The sequence below is a fragment of the Hippocampus zosterae genome, chromosome 11 (genome assembly GCF_025434085.1).
Source record: "Hippocampus zosterae strain Florida chromosome 11, ASM2543408v3, whole genome shotgun sequence".
NCBI lineage: Eukaryota > Metazoa > Chordata > Actinopteri > Syngnathiformes > Syngnathidae > Hippocampus > Hippocampus zosterae.
In genome coordinates, this window is record NC_067461.1 from 6,434,896 (window position 1) to 6,454,189 (window position 19,294).

The window sequence follows — 19,294 nt, forward strand, 5'->3', positions numbered from 1 at the left end:
GGCGATTCCGCATCCCTCTTTGATTGGATGGAGGCGAGGTAAGGTCATGTGACATTGTCAATAGACAGAAATAACGGAGTAATAGCGTAATGGTGCTTTCAAACGTCATCGGTCTTTTTGGTTTCAGCAATGTTGAAGACTCATTTATGCGAGATAAGCACGCGATTGATGATGGTACATGGTGCTTTTATTTGTAATCGACGTTTTCAATTAAAACAAATTTCAATCAATAAATCCATTTCATTTATAACCGTGATAGATCTATAAATGGTGTTTTTCCACACGTTATCTGACTTTAAGTTCAATTTTTAATGGATAACTGTGTGATAGATCAAATGTGAGCCGTTTCAGTCAGGTTTTTGTAGAAAACCGTGTGCCAGAGAATGAATGGCAGTTTCACAAGGTGTGGTTTTTCAGTTTTTGTAGTGTTATAGATAATCATGAGAGTTGCTTTCAAATCTTTTTTCTTGTTCCAATCCGGTGATCATTATTGATCACCCGATTATAGTGAATGACGCTTTCAAACACAACCAGACTTAACAGTTTCAGCATGATTTTCATGTTTAACTGTAAAATTGATTGATAGATTGGTTGCAATACAAATCAAGCATTAACCAAAGTAAGCACAAACATATCGGCTCCTTTTATTTACTGATGTCAACTTTTGACTGTCTTTAATCCCCCACCGTATTATTACTGGATGTGGTAAAGCAGGGGTCTCCAAATCCGGTCCTCAAGGGGCACTGCCCTTCAACATCTTTTAGATGTTTCCCTCCCCGGACACACTCGATTCAAATGATCAGTTCTTCAGCAAAGTCCGTAGAAGCCCGATCCTGGTCATTTCAATCAGATGTCTTGGTGGAGGGAAACATAAAACATGCAGGGTGGTGGCCCTCAAGGACCATAGTTGGACACCAGTGTTGTAAAGAAATAAAACAACACTTAATAATACTGAACAGTTTCGGTAAAAACAACTTTACGACTCTCATTAACCATACAAACAGAAACAGGGCCTTCATTTTCGAACATGGCGCCTTCAAACAAAGAAAAATCAGTGCTGTTGTTGCAGCCGAGCGCAATATCATCCAAGTCGTGGATGGGAATTAAAGAGTGTGTGCTGCAGTGAAAATGGAGGGTAAATTTAAAAAAAAAGTACCATTCAGAAACGCAAAGACATACAAATAAGTAAACATACTGGAAAGGCACACATGGCTGTTGGTGAAATTGGACATTGCATTTGTCCCGATGCAGCAGCGGTTGCAGGGCCGTTCAGACTCATTCCCACTTTTTAGAGGTGGGCACTCAAGCAAACATTATTTTATCTAAGGCACTAATAGGAATGAACCCCTGGATTTCTCTTGAAGGCACAAAACTTTCAATATTCGTACCTTTATAAAAAAAAAAAATCCCCTGAGGAAGCTGATTGATGTGACATTCACTTTGTGCTCACTAATGGCCTCAGGATACAAAACTCATGCAACGGTGAAGTTTGTGAGGGATAATTAAATGTGAGAATCTTGTGGGAGTGGAACACGTTATGAGTGGTGGCTAAAACTTCTCCAATGAAACATTTAACATTTATGATTGTTTTTAACACTGTTCCTCGGGTCCGCTTGGGCAAGTCTTCTTCACCTTGGTATTGGAGGAAGAGGAGGAGCCCCTCTTTCCTTTTTACCTGAACCCGCAAACAAGAAAATAACTTTAAACAGAGTTAGTTAGTAATCAAAAAGTGGTCAATTTAAAAGACGTGGAAAAAAGATTTTGACAATAACGCTAACACAGCTCCCGACGCTGTGAGCTAACCCGGTAAGCTTATGTTGGAGGGAAAGTTGGAAGCTAATGAAGATGCTAATGTTAGATGCTGACAATGGAAAATAATATAACAAGCCAACAATGAAACTATGATTCAAGGTAACATTGAAGCCAACATTAAATGCTAGCATAGGTAATGGCAAAGCTAACTTTGCCAAGTAATGTTAGGGGTAACAAGCTTTTTTTTAACACAAGAAGCTTTCCAATGAGAAAAATGTCGTCCTTTAACCAGAATAAAGCTGATATACGGGGAGAACTAAGTAGTGTAGCAATGTTTTCATATATTGTCATAATCCCAATAAAACCTTATCAAAGTTGCGAAAATCCCAGAATAGAGTACTGAAGTTACCTTGATGAGGCATGAACTATTATGGTATAAAAAAAAACAATAATTTTTGCCCTCCTAAAATTGGTTAGTTAAAATATATGAAATTATTTATTTTGGGTAATAAACTGATTTATTGTGATTAATAAAATAAGAATATTTCACAAATACATGAACACTTTCTTTACACTGTCAACATGTCATGCTGGGTTGAAGTCAATGCATACTGTTGGACTGACCTCTGCCTTCGTTCTTGCTGATCTTGCTGGGGTACGTCTTGTGAAAGTGCTGGTAGGGCTCGGGTGGAGGCAGGTCTGAGACAGGGTGGAAAGTGAACCGACCCTCCCAATCATCTGCGAGAATGGGAAAAATCCCATTTAATTTATTGATCAGTGGGACAAACTAAAAGCTGTAACAGTAACATTAGCAGTTAGTCCGAGTACTCACCATGCATCTGGTTGTGGTGCGAGTTCTGGAAGCCGTTGCCCATGGGTGGTGGCGGTGGTGGGGGGGCACCGCCTCCACCTGTTCCCGGTCTATCCGGAGGGAGAGGCGGCCTACCTCCGGGCCCGCCCCGCGAGTTATCCGACCCCAGCCGCCCGATTGGAGAATGTGCCGGTGATGACCTCATGCTGACGCCGCTCACGCTACGACCCGAGGGGGGAGGTGGGGGAAGTGGGCCTGTGGAGACAACATCGGAAGCTAATTTCAAAAGCAAAGGTTTGAAGCTAACATCGGAGGTCACTTTGGAAGCCAACGCTGGAGACAACAAAGGAAGCTAACAATCGAAGCTAATGTAGAGGCTAATGTTGGAATCCAACATTGGAGACTCAAATTAATCTAACATTTGAAGGATTAAAAATTAACTGGAAAAATGTTGACCCTAAATTCAGAAACCAACGTTCATGGTAATGTGATGCTAACGTGACAGTGACCACAGCAGCCCTACACATTTTTCTGACATCATATGGACTCTGCCAACCTGTGCGCCCTGATGATTGGTTTCGTCCAAATGAAGGTGGCCTCTCATTGGGTGGGGGAGGGAGGGGTCCAGTCCGCAGATGGGGTGAAGAGCCACAGGTGCTGGAAAAGAATGGCAACATTAAGACACTGATAAGAGGACCCATACATGATTATATTACGAGCAAGCATGACAGGACATCTTTAGCCTCTCTAAATCAGCTCAACAGATATTCTCATTCGTCAGAATGTGCCATGTTTGGCAGTTCACCAGTCCAGATTGTAATTCGCTTCCCCTCATCAAGTCTTTCCTTCCTCTACAAAGAATGAATTGAAGAGACAACTGTCCACAGATGTGAAGAGAAGCAAGTGAAAGCTTGTTTGTCTCTATTTGGACAAGCACAAAATAGAAAATGGACAGATGTTTTGTTTTTGGCGCACCTGAGCGAAGTGTTTCTTTGGGGTAGACGAGGCGTGCAATGATCCTCCCCGACAGCGGGTGTCGGGGGCAAGGGAGGTGGGCCCGGTCGCCCTGGAGGGAGAGGCGGCGCCCCCCCTCCGGAGCGAGAGGAGATAGAAGATGGTGGTTTGGAATTGACGGCAGGAGGCGGTGGAGGAGGCATGTCACGGGGCATGGACGGCCGGTGCCCCCCAATCGGGGCCGGCGGAGGCGGGGGCCGGTCGTCGGGAAGTGGCGGTCGACCCCCGGGAGTTGGAGGTAAGGGTGGCCTGCTGTTATTCGGAGGCGGTGGCGGCGGCGGCGAAGAGGCGCTCGGCCTCGAGGAACCACCCGGGGGAGGAGGCAGGGGTCCGTGCCGTCCTGGGAGAAGACTCGGGGGCGGTGGTCCTGATGAAGGGCTCGATCTGGGTCCCGCAGGAAGGGACGGAGGGTGTGGTCCCCCGCGGGGATTGAAGTTCTGATTGGGTCGAGGCGTGTTGGGGATGGGAGGGGGGACACCCCCTGGAGTGTCTTGCCTTGAGGAGAGATTTGTGCGGTTCTTGGGAAGATCGGGAACCCCACCGCGAACTACAGATGGCCCACCCGGGAGCTTGGGAGGACCAGTGACATGGCCCCCACCGAAGGGGCTGGGGCTCCCACCGAAGCGACTCGGGGGGAGTGCGGGTCCTCTGTTGGGTCCAGAGTCTGAAGGAGTGAAACATTAACTCAATACATAAAGCAATTGTTTTATTATTTATCTTTTGTTTGATTTCTTTTACCGTTGGAATCTCGGTTAGCTGCAGAGCGCAGTTTTGGCATCCCGCCCGCAAATAGGCCCCCTAAACCAGCAGGAGTACCACCACCACCAAATCCCCCACCTGAACTTCCACCTCCACCTCCACCTGAACCTCCTCCCGAACCGCCACCTCCTCCTCCTTTCGGTTCTGGGATACAAGCAATTCATAATTTATACTTGTGTTCAGAAAATGAATACCTATAACGTACCTATTCTTTATCCTCTCTGAAGAATATCTAATAATACTCCTGTGCATCATATTTAATGTTTATACATCTCTAATATAGCATATTTAACGATTGAATGTTGAATATTTAGATTATATTTAATGACCTGGATACCTTTAATGTCTCAAATGTACATAAATGCCCAATGTCCCATACATATTTCCGGAACATTTAATGCCCTCATGCGGCATATTTCTTACTGTCCAGCTGGGGGCCACTCCGATCATTGGTGACCGTCTTTTTGAGTCTGGTTCCTTTACAAATGTCGGACAACAGGGCATTGCGTCCCTTCTGCTCTCCGCGACTCGGCCTCTCTGTGTTGGCCTGGAACCGCCACAGATGATGTACACAAGTTAGAACCGTGAGAAGAGTGTCCAGCATCTCGCTCCACATGCATCCCAAAAATATATAGGTTATTGATAAGGATTGTTTTTGTGGCTTACATGTGCCAGGCTGGGAGGAGGAGGGGCTCCCGGGGGCGGCGGGGGTGGCGGGGCAGGCATCTCTCCACGTTTAGGCGGTCTGCACACTGGACACTGGACGCTGCACCCTGCTTGACAGAACGATTTGACACAAGGCAAATTGTTTTCGTCTTCTTTAAATGAGCCATTATCAATAGTCAAATTTTTACAATACTGGAAAATGAGGCTGGGAGTTAATATTGTCATGGTAACGGCAACACGGACTGATAAATATCACATTAACTCTGCACTTCCTGTAAGCTGCTGACAAACAGGAAGTGCATCTCAACACTGCAGAGGGTTTTCCACCATTGACGTGGCCTGTAACGTATACATTATTTTTTTAAATGCTGATTATTTTAAACCCACCAGACTCACACTAAGTGAGTTTGGTTAAAACTAAGCACATATGACTTTTGAGCACTTTAATCAAGATGCGGCAACGTTCGGCCCATTTCCTGCAAGCCGTGACGAAACGGTGCATGTGAGAACATCAGGCAGGAAGTGCAAGCGTCCATTTTGATACCTTTCTCAGCCTGTCTTGTTGGATTACAATTCATACTCACACGTGGCTCACTGGAGGACTGCAAGGTGACCGAGCCAAAACAGCTTTCTCGTGGCACACTCACAGAGGAAACATGCATGGTCCTTTCCTAACTCAATTCATACACTCCTCTGCAAAATGACCAAACTGGAGTGAGCCGTCCCTGGTTGTCGGTGGCTCAAATTATTATGGTTCAAAAGTAACCGACATGCGTTGGCAACATATGGAGTGGCGAGTCAGAAAATAATTTGAAAACAATTTCCACTCGTGTAGTGTGAATTCAAGTCAATTTGAAGAAGAAGAAAAAAAAAAGACAAGCGATGGAAAAAGTTGTCAACACGACTCAACTTTTCTAAACTACTTCCTCTCTTTTTGCAGCCAGGGTATGAGCAGAAGCATTGCATATTGGCAGGGATGCGCCTTGACCTGAGGAAGCCCCCCCGCAACTTAAAAATAAATAAACATCTGGATAAATGTGCTCCAATGAATGGATAAAATTGCTGAATTAGAACCATCCCAAGTTAAAATATACACATGACTAGCCGTACAATGTAAACTGACACCAATGACATGTTGAGTGCATTTCTTGAAGTCACATGCACACTGACATTTGCACACTGTGATCAGCTGTGAACACAGGGCCTCAATTGTGCATGTGCTCTGTGTGTGTGTGTGTGTGTGTGTGTGTGTGTGTGTGTCTACGCGCGCATGTGTCCAACACCAATAACAAACTGCCCAATTGTTTCCTTTCAAAAGTCCGCGATACTTTTCCCCTCTCTGACTTCCAGACTTTTCAGATGTACTTAAAGCAGCTCAAAGAAGCAACTGTTTGTTTTGATGCAAGGCTGCCGCGATAGTTAATAAGTATAATTTACTTGAATTTGCGATATGAAGAAAAGAAAATGCGACAGAGATGATTAATTTCAAACTTCCCCCCTCACCCCCATTAATGGGACCTAAAGTCACTATAACTCAAATGGGAAGATAACTGTATTTAGGGTTGAGGGTTTTTGCAAGCAATGGCTATTTGAACACAAACGGTGCAGCAACACACAGACAGGCATACAAAGCGACTAATATTACTGCAGCTTACTGGACCTTTGTGACCGTCTGCTTCATGAACTGTATACTGTAAATGCATGCATGTATTACACTGAACCCTGGTGTCCAATTTGCACACACACCAGAAGGAGCCGCAAAACAAGAGAAGAAAAACAAATGTCATTTCAGATGTCTTAAGCCCAGCGTAGCCAGAAATGTTGGCGGTGCAAGAAGTGTGCTGCTGAGTGGCTAAGCTAACATCCTGTGTGACTGCACACGTACACACAAGCGCACACCAGCAGATGTGCTGTGTAATTTGACCTGACGTCTGTTCCTCATCGACTCAAACCGTAAAATAGAAACATTCCACTTCTGAACAGGCATTGGATTGTTTTTTAATCATAAATGTACCCAATATTTGCAGAGTTTCTTCACATTTGTCGCCCATACGAGTAAAGTAATAAGAAGAGGCGGGAGATGCTTCACTTTGGTGTTTTGATGGAAATTAACACAAGAACAAGAAAAATGGAATCGTGTGGTATTTTGGCTATCAGTCTAAAAGCAGCAGGACATTGAGAACTATTTATTCATGTATATGAGACATTTTTAACTGCTTTTTTTGTGTGCATTTGTTCATGTTAATGAGCATTTTAATTGATGAGACTAAAAGATTGACCAAAATATTTTACTACATAAATATTTTACTACATAAAATATTTGGGGTTATCTGTTATATCATCTTTTCTTATTTTACTGCCTGGATTTTAATTTTATTTGACAAACACATTTTACATCATATTGTTAAAAAAAAAAAAGACAATATATCAAGAAAACATTAAATGTCAAAAAGCCGCATCAACTTGTTCTTGTTACTCTGCCGAAAAATATTTTTTTAAAGGCTTTTTTCTGATGCAATAATTTTCCAGTTTTTAATATTTACGATGTCTATCCGTACTCACTCAATCCGCGTCCATAGAAGAAGGAGCAGGATGTTGAGAAGAAAATGGAAGAAGCACCTCGGTTCCCTCCTCATGAAAATGCAAAGTGTGAGCAGCAGCCACATGCAGCTGAAAAGAAAAAAAAAAAGCAGAAGATGAGCGATTGCTAGAATGTTTTAAAAATAAAAAAATAAATAAAGATGCCCCTCCCCAAGCACAACTTGGACTTCCTGTAAGCGCTAAAGACTTGACATGCGGCACGCGCCACTTCCTCTTTTTCACTTCCCCAACTGAGCCTTCTTTTCATCTGCAATACATCTGTTTGTTTTTTTCATTTTTTAAATATTTTATTATATTTTTATATTAAGTTTAATACATTCAGATTTATTCTAATTATTGTTATATTATTGTATTTCTGTTAGTGTTTTATTTCATGCATTATGTTGCATAATTATTTGTACACACACACGTAGATGTGTCCATTTTTCATTGTTTTTTTTACAGCTTGTTCTTTGTTATGATTAAATGTAGTTTTTTTTAATATTCATTTAATCGTCTTTTGAATATCTACCATTGCACTTGGTCTGTAAAATAAAATACACACACTGAAATGACACATCATAGACCGCATGGTCAGTGACAACAAAAGCCAAGACTTTGAAAGAATGCGTCAAAAGTGAAAGTGATCGAAGAATGAATTTGGCGGAGAGAAGGCAAACGGTGCGATGCTCACTTCAGAGCAGGCTTCCTGTCACTTCCTGTCCTCTCAGCATCGCACTTCCTGCTTAGCATACTCATCACCACAATGTCACACTGTGTGCCTGTGTGTGTGTGTGTGTGTGTGTGTGTGTGTGTGTGTGTCTATGGGGTCTGTGTGCGCGCGTGTCAGTCATGTCCACTGAGGAGTAAAACCAAACCTGTCCAAGCTAGCGCTAACAATAACCAGGCCGCTACAGTGTGGCACGAAGCTAATGCCGCATGTATAAACGGTCATTCGTCACAGAGCCTCGGCTAACCAAACTAACGAGTGACAAGAATACAACGCTAAAGGGAGCGAAGCTGTCCAGCCTGCTCCGCTTCCTGCCACACAAATGTAAAAAGAAGCTCACCAATGGCTTTGTTCAAAATAAAAAGGCAGCTCGCACATCAGTTGATAACTGCCAGACGGATGAGCATGATGGCGTCAGAAGTGTTACTTTTCCGTTTTTTGCTGAAAAAGGCAATTGAATTTACTCAAAAAAGGGGAATTCAGTTTCTTCTTATTTACTGGGCCGCATCAGCAGCTCCATAACTGACTTCATTGTGCTGGCTAACATAATGAGGTCATCATACAGAGACATGTTGTCAAACGCTTATAAACGAAGCAAAGGAAAACTGAAGACGTTTGTGTAGTCGACGGATAGGTGGTGATTCTCTTTGGAACTTATTTATTAGATGTATTTTTTAATAGAATTGAATGCTGGGTGATGATGTCACCAACGCGGTATCTAAAAATTGCTCATAGCAATTACGTACTTGACAGCTAGCAATGTCGGAATGGGCATTTATTCCAATTCCATGTGAGAAATCAATTAGTAAAATGAACTTTTTAATCATTTTCAGTATGAAGTCATATCGATATCTCTATATATCTACATCCCAATATATCAGCATCGCCAAGGCCTCTGTCAAAGGGTTGGAAAAGTAGGCTGCTGGCGCAAGGGACGCCAAAAGACAGCTAGCATACTCATGCTTGAAATATGAATGCTACACTGTGACATGGAACATCTCAAGCGTGGAAGAAAAAAAAAGATAACAGTAACAACAACTCAAATATGGTTGAGGAATGTTGTAGTTGCTTGACTGCTTCTTTCACGTTTTTTTTTTTTTTTTTACACAGAAGGCATCCTCACACTTTTAACCTTACTGATGCTGCTGGCATGTTACAAACATACACAGTACATTACTATATGCCAGAAGCCACCATTAAATTTGTCATTTAAGGTCACGCAAGTTGTTTGTTAGTTCCTGGTTCGTGAGACGGTGACGAACGCATGGATGGTGCCGTTATGATTCTGGGAGGGTTGGACACTTCCATTGATGCCATCAAATGAGCAACAAAACTAGGTGACAAGACTGTTCTCTCATGTCTCCATTAGGAATCCTCTAAGGTAATCTTAGAGTATAAATAAATAATAATAACTTTGTCAACTTGTTCATTCTCCATTTTATTGATCTCAATTACGTATCTTCAAAGAGTGATTATCTTTATTTTTAGTTTGATTTAATGTTTTGGTTCACGCCTTGTTCCCATTACATCGGGTGTTTTCAAATGGTCATTTTTCTTTTATTATCGTTTTCTTTGTGACAGTTCAGAAAATGAAAATGTTTAAGACTCAAAAAAAAAAAATCGGTGGAATTAATACATGGTCAGAATTTTGGGTTACGATTTCGACAGATGGACGGACAGACACTAGACAGCACTCCAACACATCCTGGTAACTTCCTAGTTCATAGTTGATACGATTGTGGAAGGAAATTATTTGTCATACCTGGGTCAAACTCAAAAATTTGACCCAGGTTTGACCGATTTGAAGGTCACTACTGGAGCATTGTGTCGTAAAGTACATGATCACGGACTCCATCGACGTCTATATCGGCATCACGTGTTGTTAATGTGAGCAAGACGCTTTCGAGTGTAAGAGATGGTCTCGTCTCATGCTCTCCTGTGCATTCATTTTGGCTCGCGTTTGGACTTTGAAAGCCAAACCAAATGCGTTCCTGCGCTCATTTGTTCCCTTCATGGCTTCGCAGTCTTTCCGAATCGGACGGTGGAAAGAAAAATAACGGGAAAATGCTTCAGCCGCCTGAAAACAATCCAAGACAATTGCTTCCGTAACAAGCAGGGAGGATTCCCCAACAGCTCGGTCACAAAGCGTGCAAATAGCAAGATAGCGGCCTTAAGCGCATTGTCCAAACAATGCAAAACCGTTCGTATTTCACGTAGCGTCAGGATGCGCCGGTAATCACTTTTTCCACACGAGTAGCCTACTAGCAGATGACTGAAAAATCAATCAGGTCGTCAATAAACCCAGTTATGTTTCAAAGGAGCGATCGGTCGTCGGATGACTTTTTCAGACGCAACTCAGAGATGATGAAAAACTTAAGTGAAAATGATGCTTTTATTTTTATTTTTTATTTTTTTGTTGCGTTTTTTTTTTGGTTGACTCATGTTTTCTGATTTTATTGATTTTTTTTTACTCATTTGTGCTTTCTGTTTACATTTCTTTGAGTAAGATCATGATACTTTAATACAGATAAGTGATTTTTTAAAATTTTTATTTTTTGGTGGTCCAAATTTGCAATCTTAAATTAACAGCAACTTTTCTGTTCAGGATGCGACTTTGAAATGACTCAAGAAATTTGATGACAATTTCTAATGCGTGCCGAGTGCTCTCTTGTTTTTGCTTTTGTTTACTCATTTGTCATATTTTCTTTTAGACCACGTGATAACTGGTGATAAACACATTTTTGGGTCACTGCAAAATACCCCAAATTGTTTCTTTGCACATTAGAAATTGCAAACAGCAATGAACTAAATGAATCTTCATGCGCGTGAGATTTTACATCATTTTGGGTCAGGATACAACTTCTCCAAGTTTTGATGCCGATTTCTCATGCCAATCACAATGAAACTAACCGCCTACAAGACCTCACAAAATCAGCTGAAAATGACAAATTCTGAATTTGAAGTGTGCATAAAGTGTACATTACAAATCTTTATTGGAATGTTGAAGGTTTTTTTTGTTTTACTCATTTGCATGTTTTGATTAGCGGTACATATTTGGGCAACACCATAATAATACTGAAGACTTTTTTTGCGTTCACAAGACTTGCTATCGTACTTTTACACTTTAAAAATCGCAAATTGCAACAACCCCAATCCAATTTCACGAATCACTCACGAACCCTTCCGGTCTGTTAACTTTGGCTCATGTTTGACTTTTAGAGCCAAAACAAATGCGTTCCACTCTCGTTTGCTCCCTTCTTTGATAACTCAGAAAAGTGATTCAAAAGGCCACTTCTAACGAACAGCAAGCCACTTTGATCCTTCAAGAAAAAAAAGACAAGCAACGTTTCTACAGTGCACAGAAGACATTTCATTAGGCACATGTCATGGGTGGTCAAAAAGTTGTTCGGCATTCTCCCGCACTTCATGAGTTCATATACCATGCTATGCTTTTGATTTTGATTTGATTTTTGATTAGATTTGATTTTCTTCCCGAAAGTTGTCACAAGGCGCTCAGCTGGAAGAGCGTTTTCTGTCAAACAGGATGCACGCTCACACACATTCCACGTATTGATGTGCAAGCAGCAGGCAGATATAAAGAACTCTTTGAGCCTGATAATCAAAACCAAATGTGAACGCAATGCAGCGAACGTCCAAACAAAACAGTTACACACAGGCTCAGTAAAAACACACACATTTGCGGGCATTTTAGAAGACGAAGCGGGTTTAAAAAATAAAAAAAAGGAAAAGGGTCATCAACCAACCTGGGCCTGCAGCCAAGAAACACGCCTCGCTGCGCTTTCGAAGCAAGTCGTCTCCTTCTTCTCCTTCTTTGCAGTAAACAAGCCCCGCAGTCCGAATCACTGCCAGCTGCTGCTTGAAGGAGGAGGAAGAAGAGGAGGAGGATGACAAGTCTTCATCATGTGCGCGCTACTTCCTCGTTAACGTGACTTTGCGTTACTCACCGACGCACGAGCCAGGGAGGCGTCACGCAACGTCAAAGTGGGGATTTATGTTTGAAGGGGGCATGTGCGTGTGTTGAATGCGTGCAGTCAATGGTCAAGTCTGCAGAGGGCGGGGACAACTGCTCCTCTTCCTCCTTTTCTTCCTCCTCCTTCTGCAGAAGCGTCCGCGCACGCTACTGCGGCCAAGTCGTTCCTTTCCCCGTGTGTGTGTGTGCGCGCGCGTGTGTGTGTCAGGGATTTAATCTATGATAAGAGCCTGTTTATCTATTTAGGACACACACCCCGATGAAGCAAAACGGTTTAATAACTGACAGGACCACTGTTTTTCTGTGAAAAATTTGTGTTTGGCATTTTTTAAAATTCTTTGTACGGTAAACCACCATCCAACATCAGTAACGACACACACACACACACACACACACACACACACACGCACACACACACACACACACACACACACACACACACACTTCGTTTTGGACCGCTGGTAAAACTACAACAACTCGGCGCTTTCTCTTCGTGTTTTGAATGGCGCTAATAGTGCCATCTAGTGGAAAGTTTTATCATGGTAGGCTAATTCAAAATCCGTGTAAAGTGAAAATAAAAATGTCTTACACATTTTCGCAAAGAACAGCGTTGATAAAAATTGTGCCAAATTTGAATGAATTAAAAAAATCACAGATTTTTTTTATTTAATTAGCTTCAAAATGGTGACAAATCAAAATGTTCTGTCAGCTTTTAGACCCGTTTGACGTGTCCACTATATGGACTGAAAACATGCCCGGCTCCACTTTCAGGTGTCACTCAGATCAATTTTACCGCCTTCTATACTGTGTATATACAACATATGTAATGGTAAAAATATGTCCTCTTAAAGCAGGCATGTCCAAAGTCCGGCCCGCGGGCCAAATCCGGCCCGCGGTCGAATTTCATCCGGCCCTCGGCCCCCGTCATAAAATCAGTGCCGTCTGGCCCGCAGGTTGGTCGCAATGGAACACGTGTTGCATTGACTGAGGTCTCGTAGACTGGCGAGTGATGTTTCATAGAGTACTGCTTCCCTCTAGTGGCTAAATAAGTAATAACATTCACTAAATGAGTAATAGCATTTAGACACTAGAGGGCATCACTCACGAGTTAACAAGACATCACTCCGTGTTTATATTGACTATGTCATATTTCAAATTCCTGTTTCAAATGAACCAAAAGAAATTCTTAAGATTGTTGAAATTAAAATAAAAATGGAAATGTGAAACAGACTGGCTTACTAAAATTTGTTGAACAATATTGTTGTTCAATGTAAAGAATGTCAGCCAAGGTCGGCCCCCCGACATTTTACCACATAAAATCTGGCCCCCTTGGCAAAAAGTTTGGACACCCCTGTCTTAAAGCCTCCGGTGGCTGGAATAAATCTCACTAGCCTTTGACCACAGGCGGGAGGCACCAGCTAGCTTGCGGCTTAAAATCTTTTTGGATGCTGTAGAGGTCAAAATGGGCCAAGTCATTGTATTAGGTGAGGCCAGGCACTTCTAAGCATGTTTTGCAGCGCTGCATGTAAATAGTGTAGTTGTTTCTTTTTATTTGCTTTGTTGTGCATGTGTCTGTGATGTCTTTGATTACGACAGAAATGTACAGAGGAACATTTGGTTTACAGAGAATGATTTCAGACGTTGAAACATTTTTATCTTGTCAGTGGCTCATAATAATATGGATACTTTTTAGGAATAATATTTTTGATGGACACGTAGGCCTACTATGCTACTGTGGGTTACTTTTTTTTAGTTTGTACTTGAAAAAAAGTCAAAGTTAGCAAAGAAATCGAGAAAGGTTTGAATGTCTTTCAAATGTGTTGGGAAATGGTTTATACACACCTCATATGGAGTCGCGTGGAGCGAAATAACAGTGGAACGTTCACGGTGAGGTTACATAATCCCCCTGCTGCTTTTTAAAACATTTTATTTGTTATGAAGAAACAGAGTGGGAGTTACATCACCATGACCGGCTGCAATTTTACAAACTTGCTGGCAACAACAACGTGATACATGCATCCCAGATGAACTCTGCATCAGAATAATTTACTGTATCTTCTTTTAATATGATGGAAAGAAAAGACGGGCTACAGAAATGTTACAATAGCGCCACTTGGTGGTCGCGTAGGAACACGACTCGTATGTTTTTTTTTTTAAGTAAATACTGTACTGTACTCTGAGTCAAATGACTTCAATTTTAAATATTTTTCGACCCCAAAGTGCAACTCAGTGAAACAATTTGGTATTCGTTTATAAAAACAACTGGGGTATTTTTCAAAATGCCCCAAAGCAGACATTTAGGCAAATGTAGTCATTAATTTATTTGATTAGAATTTGTTTTATGACAGTATTTACATGAAAAAAACAATGAAGTAAAGCATTAGTAAAGAGAATTGTCAGTCAAACATTTGGATTTTGTTTTTTAAAGAAAAATATGAATATGGATGCAATAATGTTTCATACTTTAAACCCAATGTAATAACGTTTCATAAAAAACATTTGAAATTTAAATGAATTAATTATTAGGATTTCCAAAAGGTGGTTAAAATAACTTTACCAAGCATTTAGACATCTCGTCAAGAATGTGCAACTGCAACGTTTAGGTGACATGGCGAATATTTTAATAACACAGTTTCAAGTGAATATTAAATACAATTAACACAGTTTCTGTCTTCAGTCTATCAGGAAAAAACAAACAAACTTTGATGCACATAATTAGATACACTTGCACCTCTCGTTCCGGCGTTCCCATCCATTTCTTGGGGTCGAAATATGTTGGTAACATTTTAAAAAAATAGCAGAATCTATATTTAGACATAATAAAATAACAATTTTTTTAATTTCTAGCTTTTTTTTTTTTGGTGGGGGGGGGTCTCTTTTGTATTAGCAATTATTAGACTGTTCAGGTGTACCCAATGACGTGCTGGTGAGTACGTAATTCATGCAGTTACCCGCACGTTCTCACTTTTAAGACATTTGCCTTGCCTCTGCTGCGTATTTCACAACCCGTGGTAAGGCTCCAGTGGTGTCGGTGGCAGTAGGTAACACTTCTTGATCCTCAGACGCTCCTGGTGGACAAACACTGGTTGACCACCTCCAACAGCGACGAGTTCTCCAGCGCGGCCGCCACTCGCTCTTTGTCAGCCAGCTGCTTGTTCACTGTGGCCATAAAAACACAGCGGAAACTCAAAACCTTGCACTTGTAATGTGAACTGGATAGACATAAGGGTGTCCTACCTGCGTCCTCTGAGGCATGCGTCCCAGGCGTGATGTGCACATCGATCTGGAAGTGGATGCAAACATGGATAAATACAGTGAAAAACACACACACACACGTGTTTCAAATGACATGTTTTTGTGAGATAAGAAAAAAAAAGACCTTGAATCTGTCAGGTAGCGAGCGTAGCAGCTTGACTTTGATTGACAGGCCGATGAGAGTGGCCATGCTGCAGTGGGGGATGGTGGGTGTGAACTCCACGCCCACGTTACTGTCTGCGTCGTTCACCTGAATGCAATAAATAAATAAAAATAAAAATGGCATATGTGGAATGAATCCGGAGATAAAAAAACAGTAATGAGGAACTACTCGATACAAACGGAGAGGATGGTCATTGTCATCAATTCAGTGGTTCTTTAGCAGAATTAGACTAATCCAAGAAGCAAGCTCTATCTCTTTAAAGCATAGTCGATTCATTCATAAATATATTTATTATGAAATAATTTAATACATAACTCTTCCTCATAGTTTCTTAAAACTTTCTCGTTAGTAGGGTTGCAAAATTCCAGGAATTTTCAGAATTTTACAAGTGAATGTTAGCAATCAATCATTCTAATATTTGGACGACATTCAAGACAACACCAACTCCAGGTATGATTTTGTTCTATCCATAATGAAAGAAAACACAAACACAAGCATGTTTAAAATAAACTAGACGAATTGGAAACCTACTTTGACTCTGACTTGCTCCACCACGTTCAACTCCTCCAGAGAGAGAGGATGCTCGGGATCATTGATGGATCTGATCAGATGTTGCATCAGTTAAAGACACTGGTTTTAACTTCAATAAAAGTGCAAAAGCAGTTGAGCACGGTTTGTATGTATGCATAACCTTGAAAATGCGTGCATTTTGGGGAATTTCTCCATTGTGAGACAAATAAAGGTTTTCTTATCATATCTACCGCTTACCCGGATAAGCAGTAGATGATGGATGGATGGATTATCATATCTTATAAATACTGCGACACACTTCCGGGTGCAACAGAAAGCCACCGCGTAAAATTACGCAAGCACTCTTGTTATTGTCACCGTTTTACCCCAAATAGCCACTGGTTTTAACTTGCGTGTGACAGTAAGCCCCAAAGGATATCAAAAATTTCTCTGTCATCGATGGGGTCGTGAACGTCTTCGTCCTCATCAGCGGCTGTCTGCAGCCTCTCGCCGGACCGCTCGAATATGACCGGGTTGGCATTTTCCAATTGGGTCCCGCCAGACATTTTGTTGCTTTACTTTAAACCACGTCCAGTCCCCGAAACAGAGTTCGAACCTACTGTTTAACTGTCATCAAATGTATAAGCTAGCTAGAGCGCGCTCCCAAAACACAAAGCACGTCCTGGAACAATTACGTTTGAGCACACCACTTCCGGAACAACAGGAAGTTACAGAATCCAACTAACGTGGCACCATCGCAAATATGTATGAGATGCACAAGACACAAAACACCGACAAGAATAGCAGCAAGCCACTGACATGAATAAGTCTGTTTTATTAAATGAGATACTTGTTTGATAAAACGTGTGTTTCGGTGAACTCATGCTCATGACTAGCACACGTGGTGCTTAACCAAAACAATACGACACACGTCCGGGAAGGACGGAGAGCGACACGGGTCCAAAAGAGAGGTCGCGAAAAGACACGGATTGTTTTGACATTTTTATGGACACGATTTTATTGTGAATAAATAACATACCAGTATATCATCTAAAAGTGTGGGTGTTGAATTATTCATATGAATGTACACTTTGGATTAGTTGTAAATCACAGTTTTATGAAAAAAAAAAAACAAAGTTCATAAACGCTATACACAGAGAGATAATAAATCATACAACAGTCTTTCCTACAAGATGAGAAGTTTATTGGTTTTGAAAGGATCATTTCTTAATCTCTTCTTTTTTTTAACAAAAGCAGCAGTCAGGAGACGAAAGAACATATGCAGAAGCATGGGCTGGTCTAAAAACAGCAGCGGAGCAGTTTTAGGTTATTTTGGGGGGGATACCTCACCGCAGAAAACACTGCAGTGAAAAATGATACTTCAGTTGATTTTGTGGTTTAAAAAAAACACAACCCGCACAAAAAAATAGATTTTCCTAACATATACCGGTACCAGAACATTTTCATTGCAATTTAACCACCCAGTTGAGTTCATCACACACACATCCACACACTGCTTGTAATGCTGCAATATATAAAAATAACACAACACTCAAAGGACAAATCATGAAGTTTGTGACTCTTTCGAGGAATTCATAAAACCCTGAAATGACACATTTGTCCATCCCAATTAGTTATGTACACCAAAGACTGTGGTCACTATTTGTTCCTGTACTTGGTTATTTCTAAACAAATGGTTATTTTCTAAATATGTACACCTACAGTCCAATAGTACACACAGAAGACAATATAAATCAGTGGCAAAACATAACGTCTAGTTACAAAGAGGTGTGAAATATAAAAACACACCTGCTGTTTATTTATGATCAAATTACAATCAGGAGAACATTCATATCTTTATCAAAGGAATATACTGTAGTGGTGCCTTGAGATAAAAGTGACTTGATTTATGAGGACTTAGATATGAACCATCGTTTGGCTGATTTTTTTTCCCCCCCTCTGACTTGCGAGAAGTCAAGATAGCAGATAGTGGGGAAAAAATCTTTACTGCCACCGCCAGTTTACATTTATCGCCAAACTAAACATACAACAAAGAGAATGACACAATGACTATTTATAACAATGTCCATTGAGTTGAATCAAAAATGTAGAAAAAAATCTATTTGTTACATTACAGTATATTAATTTATATCCATCATAATATATTTTGGGAGGGGGCTTGGGGGGGCTAGATTGGTGTAATCTCCATTCATTTCAAATTAATTTATATCTCAAAGCACCACTGTACATGTAAATGGACACCTGAATTGGTTGAAATGAATGCTTTAGTGAACAAATACACAAGGAAAAACGTACCATATTGCATCTTTAGCCTCACGTTCCGAGTACAGAAATGTGTCAAGACGACATTTAAAAAGTTGCAGAAGTGGAAAACCAGAACACATTGCAGTCAGGACGGTTAAGATTAAGACAATTGTGTAAACACACTTCTCCTCGATGGGATAGGAACACTCAATTTATCATTCAGCATCAATTAAATGCTTTAATCAGGTCCTAATTTACATTTTAAAAAACAGTCTTCATTTCATTTAAAGTGTATCAGTACCAAAAAACACCACAAGTAAAACTCCCTGTGTCCATTCTTTTCTCCAAGTCAACAACAAACACGTTACAATTTTTTTTTTATACAGGCTTTTTTTTCCCCTACACAAGTGAATGCGCTTGATAAAATGGTTGAAAGCAAAACGTGTCATTACAGTAGTGTACTGTAAGCCTGCAATACTGTAAAACGCCAAGCACAGTCGACACACAGAGCACGTTTTGTTCTGCTGCTGCAGTAATGATGCAACAGGCTGGAGGCGAGTTTCCTGTTTGCCTAAAAAAAGAAAAAGCTTGGACCGAGCGGTGTGAGCGCAGGAAGTTGGAGAGGGGGAAGAAGAACAGTCTAATTTAGGGTTTGAGATTTTCTTACATTCTTGTAGGTCTGCCTTTGTAAATGCTTCTATGTTGTTCATATTCACTGACTTGTAGTATATTTTTTTAAACGCTTATTGGAATGAAGTTACTTTGGCGCTTGCTTCACTTCTTTTGAGTCTTTCTTTT

General features: G+C 41.0%; 2 protein-coding genes across 2 annotated transcripts; both read right to left on the reverse strand.

Annotated features, from left to right (window-relative positions):
• Window positions 1-543: 543 nt before the first annotated feature.
• LOC127610254 (WAS/WASL-interacting protein family member 1-like) lies at window positions 544-12,356 on the reverse strand. The gene is given in 11 exon segments (XM_052080184.1): window positions 544-1,675; window positions 2,377-2,490; window positions 2,585-2,818; window positions 3,120-3,220; window positions 3,539-4,241; window positions 4,316-4,480; window positions 4,760-4,883; window positions 5,003-5,112; window positions 12,077-12,185; window positions 12,278-12,319; window positions 12,321-12,356. Coding segments are annotated over 11 exon segments (1,770 nt in total). The 5' UTR covers window positions 12,342-12,356; the 3' UTR covers window positions 544-1,628.
• A 2,545-nt stretch (window positions 12,357-14,901) lies between these two features.
• ciao2b (cytosolic iron-sulfur assembly component 2B) lies at window positions 14,902-16,954 on the reverse strand. Its single transcript, XM_052080233.1, has 5 exons — window positions 16,669-16,954; window positions 16,253-16,330; window positions 15,683-15,808; window positions 15,541-15,586; window positions 14,902-15,462 (listed from the first exon to the last, which is right to left on the reverse strand). Exons 1-5 carry the CDS (start codon window positions 16,795-16,797, stop codon window positions 15,362-15,364), a joined length of 480 nt encoding a protein of 159 aa, XP_051936193.1. The 5' UTR covers window positions 16,798-16,954; the 3' UTR covers window positions 14,902-15,361.
• Between the last annotated feature and the right edge of the window lie 2,340 nt (window positions 16,955-19,294).

Excerpts from the sequence above, each read along its gene's own strand:
- ciao2b (XM_052080233.1), bottom strand. The coding sequence starts at position 16,797 with ATGTCTGGCGGGACCCAATTGGAAAATGCCAACCCGGTCATATTCGAG. Across the intron at positions 15,809-16,252 it reads TGGAGCAAGTCAGAGTCAAA|GTGAACGACGCAGACAGTAA; the intron begins GTAGGTTTCCAA and ends TATTGCATTCAG. Across the intron at positions 15,463-15,540 it reads GCATGCCTCAGAGGACGCAG|TGAACAAGCAGCTGGCTGAC; the intron begins GTAGGACACCCT and ends TTATGGCCACAG.